The 12,020-nt window shown below is 45.2% G+C and overlaps 1 protein-coding gene across 1 annotated transcript in view; it reads left to right on the top strand.

Moving 5' to 3' along the window:
- Kif5c (kinesin family member 5C) overlaps positions 1 to 12,020 on the top strand; it is a 151,513-nt gene that overhangs the window by 120,151 nt on the left and 19,342 nt on the right. The window contains exons 20-23 of the mRNA XM_051184720.1: positions 1,697 to 1,798; positions 2,009 to 2,069; positions 6,448 to 6,519; positions 8,910 to 9,014. Coding sequence (XP_051040677.1) covers positions 1,697 to 1,798; positions 2,009 to 2,069; positions 6,448 to 6,519; positions 8,910 to 9,014 — 340 coding nt within the window. The remainder of the gene's footprint in view (positions 1 to 1,696; positions 1,799 to 2,008; positions 2,070 to 6,447; positions 6,520 to 8,909; positions 9,015 to 12,020) is intronic.

The raw sequence follows: 12,020 nt of genomic DNA, 5'->3' as shown, positions 1-12,020 counted from the left end.
GAACCCCCTGCTCCACAGTACCCTTTCCTTTCCTGCAGCACAAGTCCCCCAGATGCAAAGTTCCCTTCTGGGGGGGTCCCATTCTGGGGGCTTTATATGCTTTTTGCTTAGTTGATCTCCTTGGCAGCCTCTGCACCCCTTTGTAGAACAGCCCTTTAAATGTTGCTCCCAAAAGGCATACTCTTACAAAGAAAACAAATATCTACTTGTCTTCTGAAATGAAATTTCACCCACTGCCCCTCCCCCCACACTGGGCCAAGGTCCCCTTCTCTCCCACCCCCATGACCAGCACCATCACTTTCTATAGATGAAGAATTAGATATGAGAGGCAAGGTTGAATTATTTACTTAAGGTCACACTGCTAAACGGGAATCAGACTGGAGCTAAGCGTTTAATTCTCCAGGCTGCTGATCCAAATCTTCTCTGAGTATGTGAGCTGCTTGCAAGTACATTTGCATCTTGAGGGAGAAGGGGCAGTGGAGGGGGAGTCTAGATGGGGTGTTGGTTCTATGCAGTCTGCCTAAGGACAGGCCTGAGCATGCCCTCCCCGTCCTTCTGTCCCTACCCTGTCTGATCAGACCTTGAGCTTTCCCTGGACATGATTCTGATTAATCTCCCTCAAAACACTGTACAGAAGAGAGGGAAGAAAGGAAGGGAGACAGAGAAGGTCAGTGAGCAAGTCCCTGCCTGGGGAGCTTCCTGGGCTTGGGCTCTGAGTGCTTCTGGCTTTCTTCACACAGTCCTGTGGTCTTGGCCCCACACAAAGCCTGGTCTATGAGCACTGGCATGGTGTAGAAGGGCACCAGATGCCTTAGGATTTCTGTTGCTGTGATAAAACTCTATGACCATAAGCAGCCTGGGGAGGAAAGGGTTATTTCAGCTTACAGTTTGCAGTTCATCATCCAGGGAAGTCAGGTCAGAGGCCAGAGGCCATAGAGGCATGCTGCTTACTGACTTGCTCCTCATGGCTTGCTCAACCATCAATTAAAAGAAATAAAGAAAAACAAAACAACAAACAAACAAACTGCAGGCAGAGCTTCTGGAGTTCTCAATTGAGAGTCCCTCTTTCCAAATGACTTTAGCTCATGTCATGTTGACATACATCTGACCAGTACAGTCCCAGCCACATGATGACCTTCTATCTTCATAGCATCTGTCTGGACATCCCACAGACCTGGGGCTGCCCCATACAAGCTGCTGTCCTTGGAAGACAGCTTTAGATGGGGGGGGTGTGTGTGTGTGTGCAGAGGCTTGAAATGGTCAAGTAGTTACCATTTGGGTGGTTACAGAAATAGAGTTTGTGAAATGGGTTTCTCTCCTCTCTCTCTCTCTCTCTCTCTCTCTCTCTCTCTCTCTCTCTCTCTCTCTCTCTTTCTCTCCCCCCCTCCCCGTCCAAGAATCACGCCTTTCACAATGTCATTACTTCCACCACGGAAGCCCTTGCACACAAACAAACTATAAATACACCCTCAAAGCCTTTGTTTCATTTCATGCTTCCTAGCTGCTCCCCAGAAATTAGTTTTCACTTGGGCAGAGAAGAAGCTGTGAGCTTGTTCTCTAATCTCCCCCGAATCCTCCCGAATTGCTGCCTTTATTGCACGGAACTAATGGGGCTGGAGCAGACCCAGGGCTTTAGGCGGATGACTCAGAAGTTCAAGCTGATCTGGAATATATTGCTTTTTCCTCTCGATTTCAGCTTGAATCAGAAACTGCAACTGGAACAGGAGAGGCTGAGCTCTGACTATAACAAGCTGAAAATAGAGGACCAGGAGAGAGAAGTGAAACTGGAGAAGCTCCTGTGAGTGCCTCAGCATCCTGACCTCTCATCCCCCGGAGGGAAGAAGCAGCCTTTGTGCCCCAGGCTTGACTCTGGCTAGGGCCAGCTGTTTAAAAGCAGGCCAGGCAGCATAGGCATGGTGTGCTCTTTGGTTAGCCTTGTTTATTTGCCTCAGGTGCAAACTGTATCTGGTTCTCCCTTGGTGACTCATGGTTCCTTTTGGTCTTTCAGGTTGCTCAATGATAAAAGGGACCAAGCCAGGGAGGACCTCAAGGGCCTGGAGGAGACTGTGGTGAGTCAGTTCCCAACTCACCTCTCTCTCAGAGGCCTAATTTGTTTTTGATCTACCCAGTTTCACCCTCAGAGTCTGGATTTGTTTGTGATCTACTGAATTATTTATTGTAGAATTTTATCTGTGTGCCCCTTTCCTATGTAGCATTTAGACACAAAACATCCTGTGGCAAACTGGCATTTGCAGAATTACTTTTAAGAGAATCAGTCTGTTAATTGATTAGTTGGTCACCAGTGCTGTAACCCTGAATTACTTGAATGAGAACTAAACTTCGTTGTAAGCTACCTCTGCAGTTTGTGACACCACTCAACTAAATATCAGGAGATATTTAGCAAGCACCTGCGGAGGCTGGCACTTGTCTAGATATTTGGATATATCAGTGTACAGTAGAGGGAAGTCTTGCCTCTAGAAGCTGACCTTGACAAAGGGAGCTATAGGGAAGAACATTCTGGAAGCAATGATTTGTAGCATGTGGAGGTAACAGGGCTGCCAGCGTGTGTCTGGGTGAAGAAGAGTAGAAGACACAGAGGACAAAGCCGTAGCAGGTGCCTTGGAGGAGGGCCAGAAAGAGGAGGAGTAGACACTACTTGCCTCTGGGAGGACTCTGTACCTGGAATTGCTGTTGGGTTTCTCTGTGCTGTGCCCGCAGCCATTGGCTTCCTCCACCAGCTTTGGTTTCAGGGGCCATGCAGGGTAGCAGCTTGGTCACACCTCACAGCTGTGGCTTATCACATCCATTCTAACATCAGCAGGACTGGGTGAAAATGTGTTTAGGTATGCACATGTTTAAATTCAGTGCCACTGTCTGAGCCCACTCATGTGTCATGTGAGTTTATGTGGGACAGAGCCCATCCCCACCAACCAGGAGACTCAGGCTGTAGGCAGATGGCTACTCCCATCTGGAACTGAGGCTGCATGCTGACTCCTGGGCCAGGACAAAGTGCTCCTCAGACAAATGAGGACACAGGCCTTGAGGGCTGAGGTCAAATGCCTGTGCTGACAGGAAGTTGGACTTTTCAAAGGTGAAGTCTGTTGGGGAAAGTATCCATAAAGCCATGCAATCATTTCATTTACACCATTTAATAGAGCAGTCCAGCCCATGAATTGAATCGCAGGAGAATTTTGAACATTGAACTTTACTAGATTCCTGACAGCAGAGATGTATGAAACTTTGGGATGTTCTGTGCTTGTTCCCCCGTGGATCCCCTATACCCATGTGCCCCTGTTTGCCTTCTGTGCCTCTGCCGTCCTCACACACAGCTTGCACGTACATTTGCACATAGATTGTTGACATACCACACAGGCACTTTCTAGATGTCTTCTGATTTCCATGTGATATTCATATGTATTCCCACACACTCACACACATCTGCATCTCTTTTCTCATTCAAACACAATTTTTTCATTTACACAAATTGTTACATACTTAAACTCACACTCGCTTGCCTTTTCTCATGCTTCCCCTCGTACATATAGACCGGTATGCCCAAATGCTCAGTAAACTCAAACATATCCATACACAGTCACAGTCACAGCTCACACTCATGCTGACTCATGCACGTCACACTCGTGCACCCCCCTACTGCACACCCCCTCTGCTCACATCCAGAGTTATTCTCACCCTCACATGGCTTTCTCGTTCCTATCCCTGTGAGCATTAAAGGTTTGGTAGCCAGTCCCTTTGCCTTCTTGGGTGGTTGGATATGTATTAAAATGGCATGTTTTCTCGGTAGCCTCCAATACCTTCTCAATTATTCTCTCTCCTTCCCTCCCACAAGCTCATTTCCTTAGTAATCTGGCTGCGCCTACACATTCTCAGTCTCCAAGGCTGCCCTCCACTTACACACACACCCTTTCATCCCCCACACAAGGACAGACCCAGTAACATGGTGGTTCCTGTTCCTCTTCCTCTTTCCCTCACCACCCCCACACCCTCTTCCTTAAATCCCGGACCAGATTCCTGCAGCGCTGCTGTTTTAGACTTGAATGTTTTGTCCTCCGCTTTGGATTCTTCCCAAGCTGAGCTGTAGATAGTCTTCAAAGACAGGTCTTTCTGTCCCTGGCTGCCATTCCATTCTCAAGGCCCCCTGGCCTGCCTCCTGAATGTTGTGGGGAGGAGTAGGTACTGTCAGCAGATTGCACTGTGGGAATCTCACTGCAGACTGACCATCCTCGAGGTTCTTTGGCTCCAGGCAGGACACTGACCAACTCCCTCTAGATCTCACCTCATTCAATACTGACCACCTCTCTAGTTGTAGCTTCACCATCCACCACGATAGGAAACTTGGCCTCGAGTTCATGCATGGAGGGTGGAAGCCCATGATTGGAAGAGAACTGAGGGGAGGGTGGAGAAATAATTATGAGCGTGATGGAGGAAGGAGCATTGCTGCAGGACGCCACATGACAGCTGCCTAAGCATCTCTGTACAACAGTGTAAACCACCTTAAATGCCTTTGGCAGCCTCTGTGAAATGGTTAGAGCTAAGAGTAAGGGGCCAGCTCAGGACTCTTAGGTGGCATTTATATCCCAAGGAAAGGCCTGGCTTTTGGGCAGGGTGTCAAACCTTGCCTCCCTTTTGTGCGGTGGTGCTTTTCACCAGAAAATATTAACGTGATCACAGTGTAGGCAGAAATAAGAGATCTGAAGTAGAGGGGCAGCATGCAGGGCACTTGTAAACATTAAAGGATGTGGGGGCTGAGCTCCTTCTGCAGGGGTGGAGGGCACCTGGATAATGGTGAGCAATGCACTGCACCCCTGTTCCTGTGCTGTGAGGTGGCTCACTCGCAGATGGTGCTGTGTGCACATTATTCATAATACTGGACCTGTTTGGCTTCCTGCAGAAAGCAATTTACCTCATCCAAGGATGCAATTGACTTCAGGTGCTTCTTATTGCAATGCAGAATTGAACCTAATAATAAGGCCTTAAATAAACAGAATCATATTTCAAAAAAGTGTTTCCTTAACTCTAGGTCCTGTTCCTACCTTTTAAATTCAAGCATTCATTCCCCTAACATCCTGTTGATATATATATATATATATATATATATATATATATATATATATATTTATTTATTTTTTTAAAGATTCTCTATCTGTTTCCCATTTATAAGGAATAATTTACCTGACACTAGCATCTCTTATAGAAAACATATGAAGAACCGGGTTGAAAAGATGGCTCAGTAGTTAAGAATGCTTGCTACTTTTGTAGAGGACCCAAGTTCAGTTCCCGGAACCCATGTAAGGCAGATCATAACCACCTATAATCTCAGTTCCAGATGATCCAATGCCCTCTACACACACACACACACACACACACACACACACACACACACCCTTGAAGAGGATAGGCGAGGCAGTGGTGCACAATATTAATCTAACATGTGAGAGACAGAGGTAGGAGAATCTCTATGAGTTTGAGGCCATCCTGGTCTATTTAATGATTTCAAGGCCAAAAAGAGCTACAGAAATTAAGACCCTTACTAATATATATATATATATATATATATATATATATATATATATATGGGCGTGCGCACGTGTGTGTGTGTGTGTGTGTGTGTGTATGTGTGTGTGTGTAGACTAATGCATGAATAGAAGGAAATGTTTTGATATTCTGGTTTCTTATGAAAGATTACCAGGTTTGGTTCAGGCCCTTGTCTCTCACTTATATTCTTAGGTGTTTATTCATAGAAAATAATCCAAACTGAAGGAGGAAATTGTCGGCTCTTGGCCAATGAACTCACTGTGGTCCAGAAACCTTCCTAAAGGCTTTCTAGATCTTCTTGTTTAGTCTTGATGCCAGTGAGTCAAATTCTCTTCATCTTCACATTGAAAATGAGAAAACATATAGGAAGTTCAAGTGTTTGCCCAGGGCCACCAGATGGAGAGTCTGAGAGATGCCTCATCCATGAGCTGCTGATATGAGGCAAACATACTTGGGGACTGGGCCAGTAGTGGGCACAGAATCATGGGAAATGTCTGCTAGTTTGGGTGAGAGGGGTCATGGTTACTCTTTAGTTTGTTAGTATGTTGTGTAATATTTATGTAGGAAGTAAACAAAAACAAAAGCAGACAACCCCCTTCCCCCATTCTGGCAGGTAGCTTACTAGGAATTTTTGTTTGGCTCCGTTGAGAGCAGAGGAGAGATGGATATGTTCTGGCTTACAGGCAGTAGTTGGAGTCCCCAGCATCTTGTACCATGTGTGTGTAGGTTAAGAGTAGTCAAGACACAGGCAGTACCATGGTACCAACAATGTCAGTAGCAGCTCTAGCAACACAGTGATGATGTCAGGGGAGCTAATGACCTACCTCTAGAGCAAGTGCAACACCTGTTCAGTCCATTGTCTCACTGATGCTGCATGTGAAATATCTCTTCCAGTCTAGAGAACTCCAGACTCTTCATAATCTGCGCAAACTCTTTGTCCAGGATTTGACCACCCGGGTGAAAAAGGTGAGTCCTGTCATTTCTGAACAGTTGACCATGGGGTATCATCTCCACTTGAAATATCACTTGCTCAAATTAAGGCTGGTTATGCCTATAAATTAATTACCTCATGCCAGAGAATGTTACTAAAAGAATGTGCTGGGCCTGAAATTACTTGGGAATATTTTACCATCTGATTTTCCTTCTTAGTAAAAGGAACTTATAATGCTGTCCCTGGCTGGCCTTTATTTAAAAGGGCATATATCTGTCTGGCCTCTGCTGTGTGGAGGTCACTGTTTGGGGCCAAAAATGTCTAGAACATTCTTGTCAGAAGATAACAGCATGGTCCCCTAGTCTACAGAAGTGAAATGACCAGAACCTCATGTTTGTCTAGGTAGTTGGTGAGATGCATTGGCATTGTACTTGTTTAATACCAGCATCTGTGCAGTAGCTTCTAGCATGCCCGGGTTGCAGGTGCGAACCTAGGTGGATGTGATCAAAGACTGAAAAGAGGCAGACGTAAGTCTGCAAGCTCTCAAAATCCCGGTGATCTTAGGGATTCTTTGCATTGGTGACTCAACAGGTCAGCTCGGAAATTTGACAAGACATGAAGCCAGAGTGTAATAGACAAGGTTCAGGGGCTCATGGAAGGGGCATGAGAAGATTGAAGGAAGGATTTAAGAGAAGCATGTGTAAATGTTTAGTAAAGGCATATGCATGTTTGAGTGTGTGTACATGTAGTTGTACTCGTACACATGGGTATATTTGAAGAGGCAAAGGAGAAAAAGTCAAGCACAGCAAAAAGGGAGCAGTTGGTAGAAGCAGGTCTGAGAGTAGAATTAGCAGCACAAATAGATATGCTAGTTGGTAAAGAGAAGGCACTGAGTTTTTCAGAGGTCAGAGAGAGTCAAGCTGGAACATTTGCAGGAAACTCCTAGACAGGTAAAGAGGTCACATCTGATGGCTGGTGTCCTCAGTGAAGGAGGGAAGAGAATGTGGAGCCGGGTAGGGCGGGGGTGAGGGGGATGAGAGAAGAGTCAGCCAGCTATGGATAGAATCAACTAGGGATGAGTTAAGTGGGTTTCTGGGCAGTGGTGTTCATGTGTCCAACAGAAAGTAGTGCGCAGTTGACAAGCACATGTGGCAGCATGGCTCTACAAGTTGAAATCTTGGTAATGCAAATATCGGAGGGAGGCAGAGAATCATGAGAGATTTTCAAAGCCTGAATGGCAGTGGTCAGTTCACTGTGTGATGACCATGTTAACTTTTGGGGCCTGCACCAGATAGAAGGATGAGGTCACTGTAGATGAGATGGACAAATTGAACACCTGGCAAGAGCTTATAACAAAGAAGACTTCCATCCCTGGGGAGAAGTGGGATGCTGGTTAGAGAACAGCTTAGGAGGAGGACACCAGAATCCCCTGGTTTAATTGTGTAAAATTTCCTAAGGATGATCTGCTTTTAGACTTTCAGCCTGTGGGCTTCTGGCAGCTATATTGACATCACCTGGGAATTTGTTTAAATGCATGATACACCTCCAGATCTGAAGAATCTGAGATGGGGGAGGGCTCAGCAATCTGAGTTTCAATAAATGTCCTGGGGGTCCTGATGTATATTCCTGTTTGAAAGCTCGTGTTTTGGGCTGCATTGAGAAACCATTACCCTTCTTGGGAAGGATGGTTTCTTCCATTGTTACACCAGACAGACATGTTTTGCTATTTTTGAACTTAGGTTGTGTTTGCACATGTTTTTTAAATTTATCTGTGCCACCTTGCTTGTCAAGAGTGTGATGTTGTTGCCAATTTCAAGATCTGATAAATCTGAAGGATTTTCCCAGCACCTGGGTGCTGTGACAGGGCTGAGACTGACTCACAGAGGAGCCACATAGCTTTGGGTGTTTAAGAGACAAGCACAAGCCATTAGGATTTCCCAGTGGCAACAACAACTCTGGCTGACAGGTGTGGCAATTTCTTGTCTGGTCCTGATGGCTAAGACAGACTTGAGTCTTATTTTCACACTGGTTCTTCTCAACAAGTTGTGAGTGTATTCTTTTTGAAAAGAAAAATCTCTTTATCTGCAGAGAAGAGGTGCATTTCATTAAAGAGAAATGTGTGCACTGTACAAAATCAGATCTGAAGGTATTCTTAGTCCAGCACTCCAAAGAGTTACTGCTCCTCACAGCACTTCAGTGCAAGCCAAGGAAATTTGTCGGAAAATCCAGGGAGTGAAAACTTTTACAACTTCTCTTTATTTTCACTTTTAGACTATCTTTAGTACAACTTCTGTTTATTTTCACTTTTAGACTATCTTTAGTGACATTGGGGATTTTTCCTTTTCAAGAGCTTTAATGTATCTTGAACACTGGGTAGGTGAGTGGGGAGGCGGGTCATGCCACTAACTGTCATGTTTGGATACAGAGTGTGGAATTGAACAGTGATGATGGAGGGGGTAGTGCCGCCCAGAAGCAGAAGATCTCCTTCCTGGAGAATAACCTGGAGCAGCTTACCAAGGTGCACAAGCAGGTGGGTGAGCTCACTGTACTCCACCCCCAACCTCTGCTGTTCCCTGGCCGAAGCCTAGGTTAGTTGGTGCAACACAGAATGGTTCTGATACTGGATGTCTGTGCATGGTCAGAGAATATGTGTGGTGGAAGGAACACAAATCGTTGAAAATCTCTGACTCTTGGTCAGGCATGGTGGCATGCACCTATATTCCTGGCTACCAAGGAGGTGGGAGGATCATTTAAGTTTTGGGTTGTTTGTTTGTTGTTTTGTTTTAAGACTTATTTATTATGTATACAGTGTTTTGCCTGCTTTTTATGCCAGCACACCAGAAGAGGGCACCAGCTCATTATAAATGGCTGTGAGCCACCATATGGTTGCTGGGAATTGAACTCTGAACTGCTGGAAGGGCAGCCAGTCCTCTTCAACTTTGAGCAGCCCAGCCCCCCACTTAATGTTTTTAACACCAGCCTGGAAACCATAGTAAGATCCTGTCTCAAAGTGACAACAAGATGGTAGGTCTCTGAGGAGTCAGGGTGAAGAGGGAGGCATTGATGTGATCCAAATACGTTGTAAAAAATTTAAAAGAATTAATAAACCAAACGGAAAAAAACCCCATGCCTTTGACTCTCAGTAATTTCCTTTATATATGAATAACTTCCTTTGGCAAACATGATGGCTCCTTACATAGCTGTGTGCTGCCTTGCTTGATGAGTCCAGTCCCCAAAACCCATACCATAGAGGGAGATAACTAACTTCTGCAAGATGTCCTCTGACCTCAGCATGTGTTTGATAGTGCCATCACTCATACAAAACAAGACCCCACACACACACACACCACACACACATACACACGTACGAATGAGACTTTCTTTGATGAAATCCAGCTATATGGAATCTATTTATAGTGAGGGGAACTCTCTAGCGCTTGGAGTGAGTAAAGTGTTGAGCCTTGTATTTCCATTCTGCTTTCATTTCCACTCTTCCATACTGACTGGCTGTGTGCTTCCCCATGACATCTCTGAGATACCTCAGTAAAACAAAAGTCTTTGTTGAGTGTATGTGCTGGGCAAGCTGGTTCAGGTCCCTTATTTTACTGCCAAGGAGACATTACTTTGTCCCACAAATGGTATGGAGGTTTGAATGAGAATGGCTCCCACAGGCTCATATATTTGAATGCCTAGTCACCCAAGAGGGGCACTATTTAAAAGGATTAGGATTGGAGGTGTGACCTTGTTGATGTAGGTATGGCCTTGTTGATGTAGGTATGGCCTTATTGGAGGAAGTGTATCACTAGGGGTGGGCTTTGAGGTTTCAAAATCCCATGTCGGGCTCAGGCTTTTTTTTGGCTCCCGTGGATCAGGATGTAGAACTCTCAGATACTTCTCTACTACCATGTCTGCCTGCATGTTGTCATGCTCCCAACAATGATGATAATGGACTAGTATCTGAAGCTGTGAGAAAGCTCCAGTTAAAGGCTTTCTTTTATAAGAGTTGTGGTGGTTGTGGTGTTTCCTCACAGAATAGAACAGTGACTAAAATAGGTGGGAACCAGCAACCTGAGCTCTGTTGTTCTCATCCTGCCTTGCCCATCTTGGGTGTCCCTTAGGATCATTGTCCTGACATCTGTTCAGAGTGACAGAAAGGTATAACCATGTCCAGTACACCAGTGACTTAGGCAGGCCATTTGCCTCCCTTCCTTTCTATAAATGCCAGCATGTCTGTGACTCTTTCCCTCTTAGGGTTTGGTATGGGGTACAAATGGTCTAACTCTTTGGGCCAGATGACTCAGGGCATGTCACTTCTTTTTGACTTACGAGGTTTATTTCCATAGAGCGGTTGATGACATTTCCCCAGAGAGAGGATGGGAGATCAACATAGTGAAATCATTCAAGCAAACTGATAATGAGAAATACAGAAGCAAAGACTGCCAGGCATCTTGAGATCTGGCTCTGCAACTCATTATTTTATTCATGAATTCAAGGAATATTTATTAAAAAGCCAAGTCTGCCAGGCATGGAACTGCTGCTGGCATAAGCAAAATAGGTCAGAGCAGTAGCAGCAGCTTGCTCTGATGCCTTTTTCTCATTTTTGATCCTTTCTCTGATCCATCTGGATTCCAGCAAGTGTAACTCGAGATTAAAGTGCAAAACCCTGGGCTCTACCAATGCCATCAAGCTAGGCTGGGCAGGCCCCATGCAATGAGATCTGCAGTGCTGCAGCCCGTCCTTCATGGTGACTGTCCTCATCTTGGGGTAGTATGTCCTATAGACTTGCCTGCTACTTGGGGATAATGTCAGTCCCTTGCCACAAAGGTATTTATGGCTCGGTCCTGCTGTTCTTGTAACCTAAGGTAATTCAAGAGAAAAGATTAAGGACAATGGCTTCTCTGTGGGTCTTCAACCATGAAGGGGGATGAGACAGGTTGGTTAGGAGTTGGGTGGGTGGGTAGGTGGGGGCTGTCCAGATCCAAAGAAAAGAGATAGAGATAAAATCATGCCAGATTCTCATCCTTTTCCAGCCCCTCATGGACCTGTAGCACGTTCTTTTCTCCTTCTGACTAAACACCTGACAAAAAGTGACTTTAGGGAAAACAGATTTGTTTTGCATCATGGTTTGAAAGTATAATCCATCATAGCAAGAGATGCATGGAGGCAGGGTTAGTTAACAGTTGTAGGGTATAACTCGAGTTTTTAGGGTACAAGCCTGGATCTCTGCAGTCCTAACTCAGCCAGTTTCATCAGTAGTACCAATTAAAATGATGAGCCATGGTGCAAGGCAGAGAAATATTTAACTAGTGTTATCACATTGGGAAGAGGACAAGGAAGGAGGTCCAGTGGCCCTCCACCCCCATTCATCTGAGGAGTACTTACATGAGGTTTAGGTTTAAATAAAGGTCAAGAGAGATGTATAACTAACCCACCCTAGTCAAGGTAGTGTCCTGTCCATCTTCACACATTATTGTCTTTGTCTGTGCTTCTGGTATAGCTTACAAATTGTTAAATCCACATGAAATCTCTTATCAAG

The sequence above is a fragment of the Phodopus roborovskii genome, unplaced genomic scaffold (assembly GCF_943737965.1).
Source record: "Phodopus roborovskii unplaced genomic scaffold, PHOROB, whole genome shotgun sequence".
Taxonomy (NCBI): Eukaryota; Metazoa; Chordata; class Mammalia; order Rodentia; family Cricetidae; genus Phodopus; species Phodopus roborovskii.
This window is presented reverse-complemented; position numbering and strand designations above follow the sequence as displayed.